Source organism: Hermetia illucens, chromosome 2, assembly GCF_905115235.1.
Source record: "Hermetia illucens chromosome 2, iHerIll2.2.curated.20191125, whole genome shotgun sequence".
Classification (NCBI taxonomy): Eukaryota; Metazoa; Arthropoda; class Insecta; order Diptera; family Stratiomyidae; genus Hermetia; species Hermetia illucens.
In genome coordinates this window covers 41,795,288-41,815,332 of record NC_051850.1, presented here as the reverse complement: position 1 = coordinate 41,815,332, position 20,045 = coordinate 41,795,288, and the positions used below count along the sequence as shown (strand labels likewise).

Sequence of the window (20,045 nt, the reverse complement as noted above, 5' to 3'; positions counted from 1 at the left end):
ACGCCACAATGACCAGGTATCCAAAGTATTTCCACCGTATTGAATATAGAGATAAAGTTCAAACCGTTTCTGCATTCCTGAACGATTTTCGAGGTGATCAAAGGACTACTCAACGCCCTCAATGTAGCTTGACTATCACTGCAGATTGCGATACGTCTGCCATTCAACCGCTCGTCAATCATACAGTTTGCCGCCCTTAGGATCGTTTAAATTTTGGTTTGAAAAAATATTGTCCCAAAGGGACGTTTTTATTCAAGAGCTAGACTCCGGATCCCGAACCCTGTTTTGTTTTTGAGCCATCGGTGTGGAAGACTGGGACTTCCCAGTTCTCTCTACGCTTCAGGGTAACTTCATATCTTCTACCAAACAGACGTATGGGGACACGAGAATCGGAAGGCATTGTAGGAACTGGATTCAGTACTCCCAGTAACTCTTCCAATGCTCTGTGCCCCCCACATCCGTTGTTTCCCCAGAGATATAATCGAATTAGTCTATGAGCTGCTCTTATTGCAGTGTTTGAATAAATATATCCAGAGACTGCAAATTGAGTAATGCATTTAGAGCTGCGCCGGATGTCGTGCTCATGGCACCAGTGATACCCAGACACACAGTTCTTTGCAGTGCGGCTAGTTTACAGTGAAAATATTTTTGTCTCACCTTAACCCACCACACTACAGATGCATAAACGAACATTGGCTTAATGATAGGAACGTATATCCACATTACCACATGAGGCCTGAGTCTCCATGTCGAGCCAAACATCCGTCTGCACAGCCCATAAGATGTGAGAGCTCGTTTGATCTTTACCTCTACATGTTTGTTCCAAAAAAATTTTTTATCTAGAGTGACTCCCAGATATTTCACTTCTTCGGAGAGTTGATGGGTAGTACCCCTTATCTCAGGGAGGCAAAGTCCATTCAGTTTTCTCCTTTTTGTGAATAATACCATTGCGGTTTTATTTGGATTAACTGAAAGGCAATATCTGAGGCGCCAACTGTCTATCAAGTGAACAGTAGGTTGTATATTTCTACATACCGTTCCAAGATCCCGATCAACAACAAGCACAGCCTAGCATAAACTTGAGCGTGTATTGGCAAATTTTGCAGTTCGCATAGTAATGAGGCGATCAGCATACTTCACAGAAGTGGCGAAAGCACACCTCCTTGGGGCAGCCTTTCGTTGCTTCTGCTGTCAGATCGAGTGATCGACACCTACCTCGGCGCACAGCAATCTCTGTGTTAGCATAGCATGGATCCACTTAATAAAAGTATCATCACCACCATGCGCTCTGGTAACAACACAAAGTTTTTGAAAAGGCGCACAGTCAAAAGCCCTTTCAATGTCTACGGACACCCCCATCGCGATTCAAAGTTGCATCTTCTATCTTTGTAACCAAAGAATGAAGAGCAGACTCACGGCAGAGATTCAATTTCTGTTCTTATTTTCTCAACTCATTAATATTGATCCACATCAGGATATGGCGCGAGAATTCACTAGGAGGATATTTTTGAGGGGGAGGGCTAAGGTAGGTGAACACACTGTTGGACTCCCGCAACAGTGTCCCTTCAGACTACAAACACATCCCCGTCATTAGAGAACTAGCCTAGAACAGTTTACCACATTACTTCGGGCTAGCCTCTCCGCTCTATCGCCTTGTGGAGCCTTTAAATCAGGAATTCCTTCCACCTACGAGAGATGAAAAGAAGAACTCTTAGTTCAAGAAACCGCTTGCCCTCCAGCAATCGAACTCTACCTTCTTTATAACAGGAAGAACCCGAACGTAATTCGCAACACGGCTGTATCTGCCAGAGCTCCTCAGCATCTCTCTATTAATGTTGTGTGGAGAGAACTCCCCTCTGTTTCACAATACACACCGTTTTCCCAACCTTATACGAGTAAGACTGAAGACCTCCATGCCTACTTAAAAGCTGAGTAAGAAATAATCTCACCATGCATTCGATTCAGTCACGCGTGTAAGTTGCCAATGAGCCACGCAGACTGTCTGTCTATTGTCTTCTTTTGATAAGAGAGTTGCCACTCATTTAATCAATGTCTATGTACGACTTTACACTCCTTAGCAAGAATGGCAACGAGAATTACCACTCTTGCGATTACAATCGGAGCTGGTTTAGAGACAATACGATAGGCAACCGTCACCCGCAAAGCTCCCTGTCTTTGTATTTGCGTAAGGTGTTGACGATATACCTCCATGCCAAGCGCATCAGCTCATATTTTAATTAATTTTTAATACCCCCAGTGTTTGCCGTTAGTCAATTTAAGTTCGGAACTCCAGTAACAGCCTTGTCCGCTGCTACTTTGATTTGCTTGAAAAAGGCACGTGTTCGGTATACAGACGGTAGCTCTCACCACTTTCCAGCGGCAAGGAAAAATGCCCTCGTTCAGGCAAACGTTGAATGTGTCGAGTAGTAGCGGTGGAAGACCAGTTTGTAGACCTCTCCCGGAATACCATCGGGTCCTGGCGCCTTCTTGTTCGTTTTCATAGAGAGCCTTTTCCAGCACTTTTATCGGGAAAAGTGGGCAATCCTCGGTGCCTTCTGCGCTACTGTCATCAACGCATACGAGACGTGTAGAGAAGAGTTTTCGCAGAGCCCCGATTTTTTGAAGTACCAATTTGTAGCCGATTAGCTTCACACCGATTCACCTCGTCGACAAGGTGTTGCCGTTAGCGAACTTTGTTTCTGTTTATAGTGTTGCGGAGTCTCGTTTTGGCTGATCTGCACTCTGTCATGGTGCTACATGTCTGCTCCGGGTCGTTTAAACGTTGTGTCAAGCGGCTGTGTTAGTGACACTCCTTCCGGAGCTCGGTACTTTCCACCATCCACCAATACATCGAAGGTTTGTTACGTCTCGGCGGCATATAACTGAACTTACGTTATCTTCTTTGGCGTACTCTCTAGTGCGGCTCCACCTGTTCTAAGAGCCTCAGAGAATCTTCGGTTGTTTGTTGAGAAATCTGTTCAGATTTCACCACCCGATTTATTTTCCTTATCATTGTGGGAAGTTTGTGGTGATTGTGGTTGTAGTCACATTGTGGCCAGAGCTCCTTGTTCGTTCAAGCGTGGAGTACAATTCAGATACCTCCTTAGTTGCGGTAGAAGCTTTAGACTGATCCTGTACTCAGAATAAACTTGGGTCAGTCACAGTAGGGCTCTGATTGTGGTTTCCAATCCAATACGCATCTGAAGCGATCGGTGAGTTTAGGCCAACGTATAGCCATGAGGACTTCACTTCAGCATGAGTGAGTAGTAGGAATTAGGGAATTTTTGGAATGTGAAGATTCTCAGATGGGTTGAAATGCTAGTTGATCGGTTTGGCAGCGAGAATTTCTTACCCAGTTTTGATCATCTTTTTCACTGTGATCGTAGAGCACTACTGGATCCGATCAAGTTAGTACCTTAGTCTGAATATCGATCGAAGCATATTCCCCCCATAAGTTACCAAACAACGTATTGTTGTTAGATTCCTTTCGTTGCCAGTTTAGAGAAGAGCTCTCGATTGATGGTCTTTTTTCAGAAACAGATGAATATTTCGAGGTATCCCTTGCAAGTTTGATTACTTCTTCTTGCTATCTTCCTTCCTGATTATTTTCAGGGTGAATAGTTGATCGAAGTCAAGTACTGTGTTGGTAGACGGCAGACAAATATGATGGGTGTTTCTTGGTTGATAGTGAAAACTATTGAGGCACCAGGTGTGCTGTTTTTAACCGTTTGGCGTTAGTATCGCCTGCATTCTGCTGTGGGCTACCTTCTGGTGGTAGTGCTGTGCTAGCAGTTCTGCAAGCTTTGATTTTTCTGCCAACAACATTGAATGATTATAAAAAACACCAGATTCACTAACTCTTCCACTTACTCCGAGATATTCCTCAGGATAAATGAATGGGTTGAGAGCCGTCAGTTGGTTCCTTATCGATTTTCTTGTTCTCAGTTGGTGATAGCAATGGTGGAAGTCCGACTCGGAGAATTCCTTTCGGTGTTTTGTTCTTATTCTTCATTTAAAGGGACCAGTAATTCAAGTCAATGGCTTATATGATGAACATTTTTGCAACTGGTTGAGTTGCGATCGTAACTTTTAGTTATGTTGGCTTCTAACAGATACTATTGTGGAGCCAGCGTTCCCTTTTTTACATTACAACTCTGGGCCTTGGTAATTGGCGTTAACTGTTGAACAGGAGTACCTCTTATGGGTATGCGCATCGACCCGGTAGGATTGACTAAGCCAACATTTTTCAAGTACGATAGTCGAGTCGGTGTAGTACTTATTTATTTGCTTATAAGCTTTAATGCTTGCAGAATTAGTTGCATCAGTTGAGTAGATAACGGCCCCACCCTCACCCGCCTTGAAGTAGAGGCTGTTTTTATTGGCGCGATCCTTGCCTCGGGCAGCAGGCAAAACAAAGTCAATAATATAAAGACGAGACAATTATGTCAATTTATGTATTTATTGAACTTCACAAAATTTTTCAACAGGGCAAATTGACAACAGCAATTTATCCTATTTAATTTTAAAATCATTTTTTCCCTTTCGGCTTCTCCTTTGCCTTTAATTTTTCTTGTTCTTTCATAAATTTAACTCGCTGCTTAGCTAATTTATTTGCTTTAGTGTAGAATTTTATGTACTTTGCGAATTCCTGCAAAAATCAAGGTATTTTATTAATAACATAAAGGAAGCAAGTATAATGACCTTAGGTGTACGTATATAGATTGTGGGATTTCAGTTTGATACCCATAAGGCTCGTCATTATATGGAAAACTTTGATTTCTACTGATCAGGAATTTAAAAATTAAAAACAAACCGACTTTTGAATAAAATAATAAAGTTTGCCAAGAGAATGAAATGCAAGTGGGAAACTGCCAACACTCAACGACTCATTTCTGTTCTTAATACCCTAGGGACCGTCGCTGCTTGCTAGCAGCAGTTTGAGGAGTTAGGCGGCTTATAAGTTCACGGCCAATGAGGACCCTCCTTAGACCCATTGTAGAAAGATGTAGCTTACTGCATGTGTGGCCGTTTACAGTTTGCAGTTTCGTACCTTCGTAATTTTGTGTCTGTCAGTACCGCGATTTCAAAGAAAAGTGGGTGTGGCAGACAGACATTTATATACAATGATGGTCTTAATCTTCCGATTTCGGAGGAGACCATGGTGGTGGGCTACGTCGATGACATTGCAGTGATTATGGTTGCAGAGCATCTCCAAGATGCTGAGTCCAAGCACCCCAAGAGAAATTTCGTTCGCCGAAGCCGAAAGAAGAGATCCATAATTAGATGGCAACAGCGTAGGACCACTCACACATGGGTCGTTAGACACATAGGTTGATCCCTAACATTCGGGAGTAGCTGGAGAGAAAGCATGGGGATATTAATTACAATCTCCCCGGCCATTGAGGATATCGTCAATACCTGTATTAAAGGTTTAAATAGGATACCTCACCTGATTGTCGAAACTGCGACGAGGTCCCAGAGGACCCAGCGCACGTATTATTCCAATGTCCGAGGTTTGTGGAAGAAAGGAGAAACCTGGAGAAAACTGTAGGTGAAGTGCTATTACTGGAAAATTTTCTCCGGAGAATGGTAGCTTGCCAGGATCTTTGGGATATGACCAACTTCATGATCCCAGCAATTCAAGATAAACTACGAAAAGCGGAAGAGATCAGGAAGCCATGGTTACGAGCCCCGCGGATGGAAGAAAGCAGAGGAACTAGAGAGCTAACTCCGCCCCATGATGTAATACCTAATGGTGGTTCCACGGGACAGGGCATGTCCACCTCCTTTTAATTTTATTTTAATAAGGTTTTGTTGAAAACAAAACCTTAAAAAGATATTGAAATTTTCAACTGTAGTCACAGTAGCATAATAAGGTGATCTCGCTTTAAGTCCTGAGAAACGTGGCCTTAAAATGTATACCTGCTCTTACTATCAAGGTTCAACGACTCACTGCTGTTCTTGCTAGCTTAATGAGAAAAGAAAAAGACCATTGTTGTTTACTAGCAGCAGTTAACATAGTTAAGATTCTCCATTTTAAATATTGTCTTACTGGTCTACTACGGGAGACATATCACCATTTTAAAGTTTGAAATTTACTGAATACTGTACTATATATCTATATAGCAAGCCCTACGGAAAAGTGATGAGTTGGAATGGATCAACCCGTCTGGCATCAGGGCGATAACATTAGAGGCATATGGAGAAAATCCGGTCCCGGAGTGGAAATCATATGGACCATCTCCGAAATTGCACAAAAAACCTCGTTTTGTTAAAGAATCTATTTCCGGGCCCAGGGAAAGCCAGGGGGAAATGATATTTGTTTGTAATTTTAAAGTGAGTCTAGTTGAGGCATTCTCGTGATTATATGTATGTGTGTGAATGATTACTTCATGGTATTCGAGAAAATTAGGTTAATTTTTACGATCCAGAGCAACAAAACAATTCTTGGTCTTCGTGTTATATACACGGCTTTCGGGGAATTTAAAAAAAGGCAACTTAGCTGGTTGTCGACACTAACGGATAATGGAACACTATTCAAACAACATTTGCAGCTGAGGGAACATGCATGACATGGCCAACCTAAGACTACCAAGTAGCCAATGATCAAAATGGCTCGTTATTTGTTGGCACTCTCCCCATAGTGGCAAAATTGTTCATACCCAGAAGCGGAAGGCAATCGACATTCGACCAATTACTGCATCCGGAAAAGTTGAGATTTTGAGTTTTTGGACCATTGGAAATTATTCGTGGGGCTGTCATTGGTTGGATGAGCTAACTTTCCTCACTTGACACAACAGATCCATTTTCGGTGATCTGATCAGTACATGCTCTATTAGTTGGGCCTCAAGAATATATTTCGTTGCTTGTCGTAAAAGATCGGCTAAAAGGGATAACAATTTGTGGCACCGAAACGTCAACAACGCCTCGGATTGGGAGTAACCTAACGCTATTCGACAACGGTACCGAGGATCCCAAGGAATACTCGCTTTTTCCAACTCTCCAGCTCTGGAGAGTACTCTTCTTCCTCTTGTGGCACTACCCTTTTATACTCTGGAAAGCTAGGTGGTAGCAGACGGCAATCCAGTGTCGGTTTGTTACTGTCGGTATCTTGAGCAGGGAATCGGTTTCAGACAGGATCTTGACTGCAAGATTCCGGTTCAGGTTAAGGAGCTTCCCAATTGTATAGTGCTATGCACCAATGGAGATTTTCGATTAAGTGAGGAAGGATCCTTTCTATGAGTAAGTTCACACAGTACAGAAGAGGGTTTCTAAAGGTGCCATTGTGATCATGATGGGTGATTTGAATGTCATGGTGGGCTCTGATAACACCTTGCTGGGACATTTGATGGGAAAACGTGAACTTGGCGACCGTAACGATAATGGTAGGAGGTTTGTGGGTTTCTTCCACTGCCTCATCATTAGTGGCGCATTGTTCGGGAACAGCGTTTGTTCATAAAGTCAGTTGACTGTCAACATTGATCGCTTATATGATCCAGTTATGCTCGACAGCGGGGAAGCTATCTTGTTGATTGGATGGCATATTCCTCGAATAACCCGCTTGAGAATATTAATGCACACGAGACCTCTATTAAAAGTGCTCCTTTGTCGGGCGCTACTCAGGTCGTTGACCGCGACCCACAAAATCTGGCTAACTGCGTAATCATGGAAGCAGATCGATGAACGAAAAGTATTGAAGGCTCTATTGATCGCCGGGAGCAATGGATGTGTGCAACGTATTATAGTCTCGATACCGTGCGAAATTCCGCCGTGACAAAAAAGAATTTATTATTGCGCTGGTCAAGGAAGCGATACATACTGTAGATCGCAATGATTCCAAAATCGTATACCGTATTACGAAAAACTGTCATGTGTTCGCAGATCTTTTGATGGTTCTGTGAAGGACGTTAACTTTGGACTCCTCATTCACGATGGCGAGCAGCTGAAAAGATGGAAGGAAAACGTCATTGCGATTCGGGGAATCGATGGATTGACTAGTTGGCAGATACGAATTGCTCCTCTAAATAGAAGAGAAATCATATCGATCACCAATACACTAAACGAAGTAAAGTCGCTGGGTAGGACTACTCATTATCGACCCTGTATTTATACAAAACTTTTAGGAATCCGAGACTTTTCCGAGACTGAAAGAAGGGGATGGTTGTTGAGATTCCGATAAAGGGCTACCGTGTTGAGTGCGACAACTGGTATCTGCGTGCTCCCAGCCTTCGCAAAGATAATTTCTAAGATGCTCCAGGAGCGCTTAAAAGAACGCTTGATGGGCAAAGAGACGGCTTGTTTCCACTCTAGATCCTCCTGGAGTGACTATATCAGAAGCCTGCGAGATTTCATTTTTTTTTTGTCGGTGACGTTCTTCATGCCGTGTTGTTCGGAGGACGTGGAGGAGTTCAACGGACGATATCTTTCCTCAAACACCTCGACTACGCTGATGACATACGTTAAACACGGCAAAACGGTTGTCAACTTTTTTCAATTATTTCTATTCTGTCAAAAATAGTTGGCAAAGGCTTACTTCGCCACGGACAACACCAGTGGTGGCATCCGTCAGTCGAATTAACAACATTCAAAACTAACATTGCTGCGCCACAAACTACTGAAAAAAAAGTTTCCGGTTTTACTATAGATTTATTGTGGTTTATTTTCTTTGTAGAAAACTAGGACTGACGAAGGGCACATGTTGTGTCCGAAACACGTGTCTGCATCTTTTAAACAGCCACAATAAATCTATAGTAAAACCACAAATCTTTTCTTTCAATAGTTTTACTTAAAACGAACTATAGAAAACAAAGGAACTAGTTTTATAAAACCTACAAGGTTCGCAGTTTGACAAGTCATTGTTCCTTTTCCCATCTATTTGAATATACACAGCATCCAAGGCGTCGAACAATTTGTATATCCGAAGTTGGCACAAAACTGGACAATGTCCTACGCATTAGTAGCGCTAGATCTGCTTTCCTTGTCTTGTCTAAAATCTGGAAATGTAGTTAACTCAACGCCAAGACCAAGTTGAGGCTGTTTTCTGTGTTGCTATATGCGAGTAGCAGATAGAAAGAGGCAATCATTGCCATTCGAAAGCTCCACGCTTTTGTGAACATTTGTCTGCGCTAAGGCTAGTACTTAGTCAAGAGCGGGACTTCCCGAGAGGGAGTCCTGGAAAGTTGAAGCGCATTTCGAGAAACTAGAACATAGGCGTAGTTGACGTGTTATGCTCCATTAAGGGGATGACTGCTATCATATATATTGTCCGTATGTAAACAGGGCGAGTCTCAATGTCTGCTAGAGGAATTTTCAGATTTGCTCGTATGGTTCTCAGGAAATTACATTCTGTGAGCTTAAGGAGTGTCGGCCACCACACTTTGACCGAATATTCGGTGCAGCATCAACACAAGCTCTTCCCGAGAAAATCTCCTGAAGCAGTTTATGTTGGAGTAGCGGATTTTTTTTTCTTTTGAATAGCCTGTACACCTGGGACTCAAGGAAGATTGAGGACAACTATTGATCGCACTATATTTTCCACAATTCAGTTGATGAGAGCGTACCAGGTACAGGTACAGGTTCTACCGACGAAAATCTAAAAACCATGGTCACCATACCATTTGATTAGAATGAGTTTGTGGTAATACATTTTTAGGTGCGCTTCAGATATTCCAATGAGAAATTGATGATGCATTATGTGCGTATGTAGATTTCTTTTACGGTATGCATATGAATGACATCTTCATAGCTTCATAATCGCCAGGGAAATACGAATTATTCTAGCGGAGGAAACTCCTACAAAGTTTTCTAATATCAGTTCGTTTGGTCAATTATGCTAGAAAACAGGAGACGATTCTGCCTCGCTTGTCCCAGGAGCAAGATTGGTTGGTATGTATACTTACCCAATGACAAAATCGTTATTCCAGGCTATTAGCCCAACTACACTTATGTCGACCTAGTTGACCAGCTGGAAATCTGGAAAGAATATAGCCATGTCCTGACAATGACCGATATGTACTTTGGTTAGAGGTCGTCTCGTTAAAGAATAGATGAACAAGTCGTCAAAGCTTTCCGCAGGATCTGGATTTCTCGTTTCGGTACACTAACACAATATTCGACAAAAGTTCAAAATTCAACATAACCATTAGCTAATCGTTGGTCTATCTGGTTAGCTCTACGAATATCATGGTAGAAACATAATATTCAACAAAAACACGAGGGGTATCAGCATAAATTACGATAGAGCCTGATTCTGCATCTCGATCTAAATTTTTTTTGTGTTTTTGAAGGTAAAATAGGGAAAAAGATTTAAAGGTGAAATAGAGGGGAACGGTAAAAATACTCAGGTATTTTGAAACACTGTGTGAAGTGGAAGGGAGGGGGGTTTTGCGATAAAGTTGGTATTTGGTAGTCATAACTTACATCATCAGTAATTGGAAACTTTGGCTCTTCGCGATTGAAATACCCCTCAATTAACTCTTGAGCTTTAAGGGGCTTAATTGGGAACTTCATCCTCCGTTCAATACCCAAAGTTGCGTTCAAGTTGTTATAAACCACTGACGAGGCGTATCCTTTCGTAACCATCGAAACTGCGGAAAAATCAAAATCCCGCGGTAATCCATATTTTTTCATCGCGAGGACCCGATGTATCTGAAACGTGGTACCATAATCGGCGCGAGGAACTATTATTATCCTCTCGAAACACTTTTTCATTTTTCCTAATTTGGCTTTGAATGGTTCGTTACTAATACCAAGCACAAGGACTTTGTCTTCCTTTTTGATTGGCTTCACAATTTGCTTGATAATATACTTGCCGAGAAGACGAGGTTTAATGTCGGTTTGATCTTTTGGTACTTTCTTCCAGAAAAGACGCTCACATTGGTTTATATAGAGGATGGTAGGTTGGAGTGCTCGAGACATTTTGTTGATCAAGTGAAGGAAGTACTTCATATTTGCTTCAAATTGGACAACATTCTCAGGGCTTATATCGAAGACGATAGCACCTGTTGAATAAATCCAAAGTCAATGGGTAAGGTAATAGGTGGACTCGTGATTCTCACCAACTTCAGAAGCAATTGCCTGCACGAGAAACTGCTTGCCACTGTTAGGAGCGCCTGCTATAAGGATTGATTTAGCCTTGCTTACGTCTAATGGACCCATTCCAATGATGGCTTCGCGTATGACGCTCTTGATTTCGCCGTGGCCTGGAGGGGGATCTCTAGGGAATTAAAGGATAGATGTTATGAATTCTTATGGAATGCGGTCATAATACTTACTGCATGTAAATCATTCGTTTTTCATAAGCTGAAAGGTTGTATTCTCCAACATGTTCATCCAAATTCGCACGAGGCATTTCCTTAATCAGACCGTAGTCTTTCAGTTCGTGATACAAGGATTCTATCGTCCGATCAGCAGTAAGATCCTTGGGTTGCTTCTTCTTTTTTCCGCGTTTACCTTTTTTCTTTTTTTGTTTCTTTTTCTTTTGGGGTTTGTATTTTTTTCGGCGATCTTCGGCAAGTGCTTTACGGAGAAGTTCAAATTCAACCCTGCATACACAATATATTACTATATATAGAAAGTTGGTCCTAAACGAGTGTTTCAACGGGCAAGAAACCAGCGGTTTTTGAGAGTAGGTCGACCGTCGATCTCAAGTGACTGCAGTGCCTCAGTAGTGGGAAACATGGTTACTGTGGCATCAAGAGATAATAGTGGAGTAGAATTGAGATTGACGTGGATCCTTTTCATTAGAGCTCCAACCTCGGAGGATCACCACATGCATAACCCAAGTTCAGAAAACAACTACCATCATACCTCATCAACTCATCAACAGCCAGCCGTAATTCTTGGTGAGCCTCTGCAAATTTGTCCAAGCTTATCCATTCCATATAAGGATCTTCATTCACATTTTGTTTCTCATCGATATTCGCCCATTCTGTTTCATACTCCTTCATTATCTCTTTCATTTCTTCTACATAATTTAAGAAGGAATAATAACATATAAAAAAAAAAGGAAAAAGACGATAACAATAGAGTCAATTTACCATAATACGGGGACACCTTTGAAAAATTATAGGTTTTCCCAAGTTTTGCTTCTAGTTTCTTCAGTAATTTAGCCTTTTCCTTCTCTTTTTTCTTCAGTTCCTTTAACTTTTCCCGTTCAGCCTTCCGCTTTTCTTTCTCCTTCTGCTTTTCAGCAGCGGATTTTTTCTTTTTATTCTTTTTATCTTCTTTAGTTTGGAGATATTCTGGTACGGTCATAGTTTCTCCGCGTAAAACTAAAATAGTGCCACCCTCAAATTCTTCTGGATAACGATCAAATTCGCCAGTTCCGTCGTAACTATTTTGGAATGCAGGATTGAAAGAATTCGTATCGGACAGTGTAAATGTTGGTAATAGGGCACAAACTAGGTTAACAGGGGGAGCCAAATCTTCGAATTGTTGATAGCCTGGGTATGGCTTCGAAGAATAGGGAAGCTCAGGAAGCGATGTCATAAACAAAACTATCATTGAATCGTGGATGAGGGGCTGAGACTAATAAAAGTATGATGGCGGGGGGGGGGGGGGATGTCAGAGCAAATTTCACCTGCGCTACCCTATAGCTACCTAACGTCAGAAAAGGTTCTAAATAAGTTTCCGGTTGGACCCAATCTTTTCCGAGAGAACAATGAAAGAGGGAAGCAGTTGAGGGAGGAGCAGTTATAAGGGATGGAAACAACAAGGCAAATACCTTGTGATCAGGAGGATGACCGTTAGTTAAAGGCATCAAAGAGAAATAAGGCTGCTCTTAAGAAAACGTACATAAAGTGTCTCCGTAATAAACATCTGATGAAAACTGTACCGAGATTACAGAAAGAAGCTATTAAAACTGTAAGAGCAAAAGCCCCTAAGAACATAAACTTGTTGGTAGACAACCTGTAGTTAGATCTTCTCAGGCCACAAATGGAAATGGAAAGCCACTCCGCCCTTGGAGGAAGGCTGCAAATTATAATGGAATGAATAATCGCAAAGGTTTTGTATGCAGTCATTATGAAAGTTATTATTAGAGACAGATCCGTGGTCTGTTAGGAGAAGCGGAGATGCATTTTCCAGAGAGGTTTGTTTTATCCTCTTTGCATCTGTATGGAACTGAACTATGCCAGGTCTAGACCGGATACCGGTTGTTGCGCCGTTGATGATGATGATGGTGATGATGGAACTGAACCTCTGTTTCATGGCTACTGCATGATAAATTTCAACGTTGTCCATCTGCAAAAGTCATCACCAGCAACATGTCGGATATATCATTGGTGATCTTCACATGCACAGCTATGGATGAACGGAACTCGGAGGCAATGCATGGTGGACACGTAAATTGCTTTTCGCAGCCATTTGCCGATTTGTATTTGTCGAATAAATGGCCGCGTGCTGGGGAGCTCTTTACTGAGATGGAGGGAATTGTATGTGCCATTCAGGATGGCATGGTTGTCACCTGATCTTGTAAAAAACTCACAATGAAAGAGCAGGTGGAGAACAACCAGTGCAGAATGTGTGGTTTGGTATTAGAGACGTTGGCTCTTCTCATTTCTGCCTGCAATATTATGTATATAGGTGATTCACCAAAACTTTGCTTACAAGCATGGGCTGATCACGGTAACTTTTTCGGTTTTCCGATATGAGCCACAGGCAGTACTTTATAGTTCTGCTTACAGCATGAATTGGATTCGACAAGTTCTAACTGATCGCCATAGACCACACAACAAGTTTGACGTGCTATTAATTTACAAGAAGGGCCGCTTCGCGTACATTTCTGATATTGCTATAATAATAATCGTTGGCGCAACAACCCGTATTGGATCAGGGCCTTGAAGTGTGTTAGAGCACTTCATTCAAGATCGTAACGGTATACTACAGTACACTATAGGAGGCAATGTGGTCAGCATCGCGCTCGTCCGAGATTATTACCCTGATTTGACTTAGGTACTTATTCACAGCTGAGTCGACTGGTATCCGATGTCAAACCACGTGAGATTTGAACCGCGGTCTTCTATACGGCAGACTTGTGCTCTAATCACTTGAGCCATCCGGCTGTTAGGCCTATCCCCGAAGATCGCCTATTCATCGGCCTCTCGCTTATGGCATTCGTGACTTTGAGAACATTCTCCAGAGAAAGAGGATGCGCAGACTCTTCGTTGAAGAAAACCTTACCTTAAGGTATCTTCTTCTGAGGTCTGAGGAGGCTGGGCAGTTGTGTACGAAGTGCAGGACCGTCTCTTCCTGCTCCTCATGTTGGCTGCATATGCCGAGGCCACCACTCCGATTTTTTCCATATGGTAGTTTAAGGAGCAGTGCCATGGTAAAAGCCCTACTAGGGTTTCATCTCCTACATCTTAAAGGGCAACAAAAATGCCGCTCTAGCGCCCCGGGTTCTTCTGGCTGCGTGAACCCTTTCCATTTCTCCCTTGAGAATGGACTTGACAATAGATGGCTAGATACCAAAAGCTGGTTTGGTGAGCCAGTTTGTTACCAGTCAGTACCAGCAATATTTTAGTGCCCTAGCATCCACATCAGGAATATTTCGTTCAGTCGGCTAAATTTCAGGAGCACCTCCTGACAACTCAACACTAACTGTCTTGATATGTCGTTGCTGTTTAGTGCTGATATCCCTGCCTGCCTGCCTGTCAGAACAGCTTGGAATGGTGCAACCCCTCCATTTTTGGCGCAAACATTCTTCTCTCGCCAATAAAATGGCATACAGTTCCGCCTGGAATATGGCCGTCATTTTTCCGAGAGGTTGCCAGTTCCATAATTGGATTTTCTGAGTACACCATTGCGGCCGATCCGTTTTCCACGACTGACCCGTCGGTGAAGATTATTAAGTCTATAATTCGAAAAGTCTCATTACCATTTATCGACAGTTCTTCTTTTTTGGTAATTACGAAGGAGTATGTCTTTTCAAAGATGAATGGAATGGAATAAGAGCCACCTGCTGTTTACCAAGAAATTTTCAGATGGACGCCTTTCCACGCGTCAATAGTATCAAGCCTATATGCGTGGTTAGCTGCTTTCCGCTTCACCTCCAAATGGATTGGGGATAGATTTAGAATAGTTTCGAGTTCCGCGATCTGCGCACTACTCATTGCTCCAGTAATACTTAGGCAACCGAGCCTCTGAATCTCAGCAGCTTCCTGCTGTTAGCAAAGTTTAGTCTTGGCCACCAGGCGGTGCATGCACACATCAAAATGGGATGGATGTTTGCATCCAATATATCCGTTTTGGTGGAAGTCCCCATGTCCTACCTATCGCAGTCCTGCATCACCACGTCAACTTGGAATCGAGATGATCTCCTAAATATTTGACTGTTTGTACCACCTGGTTTTCCGCCTAAGGTGGGTAACGTGGAGCTGCCCTACCTGACATTCCTCGTGAACATAACTAGTCTAGTCTTCCTAGCGTTTACCGTGAGTCCATTATGGAGGCACCAATCGTGGATTACATGCAGTGTTGCATTCAGGCGGCCACATACTGGGCCCGTACACTTGCTAGCAAAGTGTCCAGAACTAGGAGCCATAATAGAGGAGCGAAAAACTCTCCCTATGGGTAACCCTTAAGGGAACCTGCCTCGATAGACTTCAGTCCGATCAATATGTGAATCTTTCTCCTCTTGTGAAGGTTCCATGGTTAACAGTGGATCAATTCTATGCTATCTTGCAGCGTTACAAATCGCCGTGAATCAGACATAATTGAAGGCGCCTTCGATGTCCATGCCGTCTTCTCAATTTTTGCCGTTAGTACATGGAGCGCTGTCTCTGCGAATTTGCCTTCTGGTAGGCATGTTGCCTACAGTGAAGTGGCCACCTAGGGATATATGTATCGTTTACGAACCGATCTCCTAGTCTTTCCAAGACTTATAGCAGAAAGGAAGTTAGACTGATTTGTTGGAAGCTTTTTCTGTGTAGGTGGGTTTCCCTAACCTACCACAGGCCACAACCACCAGATCCCTTATATATGTTACTTTTAAGTAGATAGGATCGTCGGCGCCTAGAAGCATGAGACTTAATGCTATTATTAGGTAAAATCTGGTATCTGCTGAGATTGTGACAACTCGGAATAAACAATAATAATAATCGTTAGAGCGACAATCCAATTGGATCAGGACCTTGGAGCATGGTAAAGCACTTCAGGTGCTTATTTACAGCTGAGTCGCCTGGTATACGACAGCCAGCCACAATACAAATCTGTCTGCCACCAGTAAAATTTGAACCGCGAATCTCTGTCCCGATGGCCTGGAGCTCCAACCACTGAACCACGCGGAGACACTAAATACACCGATTGGTATAGAACATAACAAATTAGCAGAGGATGATGTAGCAAATAAGGGACCGGAAACTCCGTTCTCTGGGTCAGAACGCTTCTGCGCCATTAGGAAGGGATCCATAGTCATGAGTCTTTGTAGCTTTCAGAACGAATTATAGCAACAATATTCTTACAATTCACGAAACCAGGCCCTTATATGATCCGAGATATCTTCCATAATCCACGGACCTCGTACTTTCAATATTCGTGCTTTCTCATTTTCAACTGCCTGAATAAATTGCTGGTCGAATAGAGCCTTCTTGTTTCTACGTTTCAGACGATCCTCTTCGAGTTCACGATCTGCTCTCACATTCCATCGCCATTCACTAACCATTCCATAAAGAATTAGTTTTTGAAGCCTTCGTTTCTCTACACGTTTCTGAAGCAAGTATCGCCTCCACGCAAACTGAATTACTGAAGCAGCTGCGTCCCTCAATTTTTCCTTAAGGAGAGCTTCTACCGCGTCTTCAATAATAAAAGTCATTATTACTCTGTATCAATATCAGTTGGAAAAGGATAATTACCCATTGACAAGCGATCTTCGTCCTCAGCAATGTTTTCGACAATTGTCGGACGGATTTTCTCACTACTAACAGCACCGCCTTGTTTCAAAATAGATTTTCGGGAGCGCCGATCCGTGACGACACTAGTTACGGTCAATGATTTCTTGATTTCTCCATCAACAGCCTTTGGTATCGAGACAGGAGTATCCGGTAAAATAGTTTTCTCACTTGATCGATTTACTTGCACATCAAGCGGTACAGTGGTAACCGTACCGCCACGGTCAGATACGCTCTCTCTCTCGGCATCCTCAGCTTCACTTTGGTTGGACCCCTTTTCTTGGTTTAAGATGTAAGCTATTTGTGAAATCTGAGCAAAACTCTCTGTATTCTTAATCCTCTCTTTGAGTTCTGCCGTAGAGAGGTGAGAAAGCACAGGCGTGCCATGGTAGAAACTGTTGATCAGTTCTTTACCGCTACTCACACTGGTTGTTATATCCCCCCTTTCATATTCACCAAAATAAGTATCTTCCGCAAAGTCGTTCTCGAATTTTATAAAATCATCATCGAGTGAACCTTCGTCCGATCCTTTAGATTTTTTAAGTTGTGTATCTTTCAGTTTAAGTTTCCTGTGGACAGGTCTGACATAGTAGTCGACTTCCTGTGAGATTTGTCGGTCAATGAAGTATTTAGAATCGTAGAAAGTCCTTTTCACCAGGACTAACATCGGTTGGTCTGGTTTATGAGTAAATTCATAATAAAATCCTTTTCCAATATCCGGCGCTTGGGGCTTGTAATGTTCAGGATCACAACGTATGTTTGTTAATAAAATTCTGGCTTTTCGGGCTTTTTCGTGGACCTTTATCAAAATGGTTGCCATGATATGATTGTACTGCTCAGGATTCGTCTGAGCCAGTAGCGCCATTATGCTGGATTTGCGTTTTAAAGGCAGCCGTGAATATTTAGGTCTAGTGAAGCGTTTTTCCATCTCCTCGTTTGATATGGCGCTTCTTTCGTCCTCCATTTTTTCCGGAGGGATTTTATTATCCACTAAATCTTGGATATGAGGATCTCTTGGCATGGGGAAGTAGAAGGGCCTCAGTAGTTGTACGTCCTCTACCAGTACCTTCACCTTGATCAAGACATTGTCCAAGTAAATGAACTCACTCAGTTCTATTTCTTTGAGCTCATTGCGAAGCTCTAATATTCGGTTGGTGGCTGCTTCCAGGAGCCGTTTAATGAGGTTCCTTTTCTGCACCTGGCAGGTGACGTCGAATAGATAGCTCAACCGATTTACAATGCCAACATAGTGGGTGTATATCAGGGAGAAGATTTCGTGAGCTTGATATTTGTCTGATACCGAAGTGATTTTTTCAAAGACCTTCTTCCTGATGAAGACGTCGTTGATTTGGTCAGCAGTTGCAATCCAAAATTTGTAATTGTATTGGTAAGACATTGCTAATGGTGATTTCTAGAAAGTTTTCATCTAAACAATGACAAATACAAAAGAAAAATATGAAAATATCAAAATTATTGTAGAAAAATTTGTACAATTTTCAAATATACGCATTGAACATTTTAATCAATTCTGACATTGACAAAAGATGCCAATGATTGAAATTTTTGCACTTCAATGGATGTTTAGCCCACAGAGAAGGACATCCGTTTAATATTATGGAGTCAAACTGCCGGAGGTAAAGTTGATTGTTAGTTGAACAGGTTAGCAAGGTAGAACAATGATTTTTAAAAGACTCATTAAGTTCCCCCTATTGGGCATGTATTCTGACCATAATAAGTCGTGAATGACGGAACCATTGTCTTTAATCATATTCTAACACCATGTGGGTCTGAAATCATGAATGTCTTGAAGCACAACTTATAATCTTGTGGTTAGCTTGTTGTATTGGGAAGCTCTAGTAGAGGGATTCTTCTAGGAACAGTCTCAGGCTTAAACAATGTCACGAAGGTCTCCTTCCTGGTGGATAGTAATGGTCAAGCAATGGACTGCAAGGTAGACTGATGGGGAAAATTTTTCTCTAGAAGCCAATATATAAGTTTCTAGGAGCCGATATGTAGCTCTCTTCGAGCCCAGCCTCTCGTCAATTAATACTGTTTGAACATGGTCATAGTCATATCCTGTACGAGAAGATCCACCTATCCACAGAACGCTGCAAATTAAGCCTGGGGAGTCGAAAAATACTCTACCAATCCAGGGTGTTATTCGAATTTTGACACATTCATTTTATTTAACTTAATATTTACAATGTTGAGCTTAAGGCTATTTCTTAACACTAGAACTTATTTCTAACGACATTAGTCTTATCTAGAAATTAACCTAAAGCTTAATAATAAAAGTAATTTACAGATTCACTTAACCTAAGCTTACAAGCTAGTGGAGGGAAAGTCAGGAAAAACCCCCCATAAAATAAAGATTGTGTGAGAAATATAAATTACCGGTAAAAGGATGGGAGAAGGATGCGTAAGGGGAGGATTAAAACTATTGGGATATGGAGTAAACAGTGTCAGTGCGATGTTCGTTATATGGTCGATGGTAATATAGTAACCTGCCGTTGCGGAAAACGCGGCCTAGGGAATGTAGGTTAAGGATGTCGGAAGGAGGGACATGGGATCGAAATGGGCGATCAGTAGGACTGATGTGTGAGAAGACGGAATCTCGGACTAGGTTATTGTCATGGTTTAGGGCTTGGTAAAGGAATTTTATTAAGGATTTGGTGAGAAACACGTCTAAACGGGTCGAGTTGGTCCGGTTGTAGACGGCTTGGTTGGAACGGGGATGGGAAGGGCCTAGGGATATTCGGAGGAACTTCCTTTCGTTAGCTCGTAGGCGCTCCATTTGGTGTGATGTTAGATCGCACCATGCTACGAAGCCGTACGTCATTAATGGACGTATTAGTAGCTTGTAGCAGTAGAGCTTAACGTCAGGACGGACGGGGGACTTGTAGTTGAGGATGGGCCATAAGGATTTAAGACCGGTTGAAGTGTTGGTGAGGATCGAATTAACGTGAGGAATGGGAGAGAGACGGGAATTTAAATGGATGCCGAGGTATTTTGTGGAGGTGACGGTGAGGATTGGATCTTGGCCAATTTTAAGGAGGAGATCGGAAATATCGCAGCGCATCTTGAAGGTGAGTTTTATCCTGCCTCGGAAGACGATGGCATGGCATTTGGACGGATTGAGTAGAAGTTTCCAGGAGA

The 20,045-nt window shown here is 42.4% G+C and overlaps 1 protein-coding gene across 1 annotated transcript; it reads right to left on the bottom strand.

The window, feature by feature from the left end:
- Positions 1-4,517: 4,517 nt before the first annotated feature.
- On the bottom strand, positions 4,518-18,401 carry LOC119649166 (dynein regulatory complex protein 11-like). The gene is made up of 8 exons (XM_038051191.1): positions 16,854-18,401; positions 16,464-16,794; positions 12,039-12,334; positions 11,809-11,965; positions 11,274-11,543; positions 11,058-11,215; positions 10,420-11,000; positions 4,518-4,648 (listed from the first exon to the last, which is right to left on the bottom strand). Exons 1-8 carry the CDS (start codon positions 18,283-18,285, stop codon positions 4,529-4,531), a joined length of 3,345 nt encoding a protein of 1,114 aa, XP_037907119.1. The 5' UTR covers positions 18,286-18,401; the 3' UTR covers positions 4,518-4,528.
- Between the last annotated feature and the right edge of the window lie 1,644 nt (positions 18,402-20,045).

What these genes read in the sequence shown, in the direction of transcription:
- LOC119649166 (XM_038051191.1), bottom strand. Translation starts at nt 18,285, where the DNA reads ATGTCTTACCAATACAATTACAAATTTTGGATTGCAACTGCTGACCAA. An exon ending in CGAAGATCGCTTGTCAATGG is followed by an intron (nt 16,795 to 16,853) that starts GTAATTATCCTT and finishes TTATTATTGAAG; the next exon opens with ACGCGGTAGAAGCTCTCCTT. An exon ending in AAACGAATGATTTACATGCA is followed by an intron (nt 11,216 to 11,273) that starts GTAAGTATTATG and finishes TTAATTCCCTAG; the next exon opens with AGATCCCCCTCCAGGCCACG.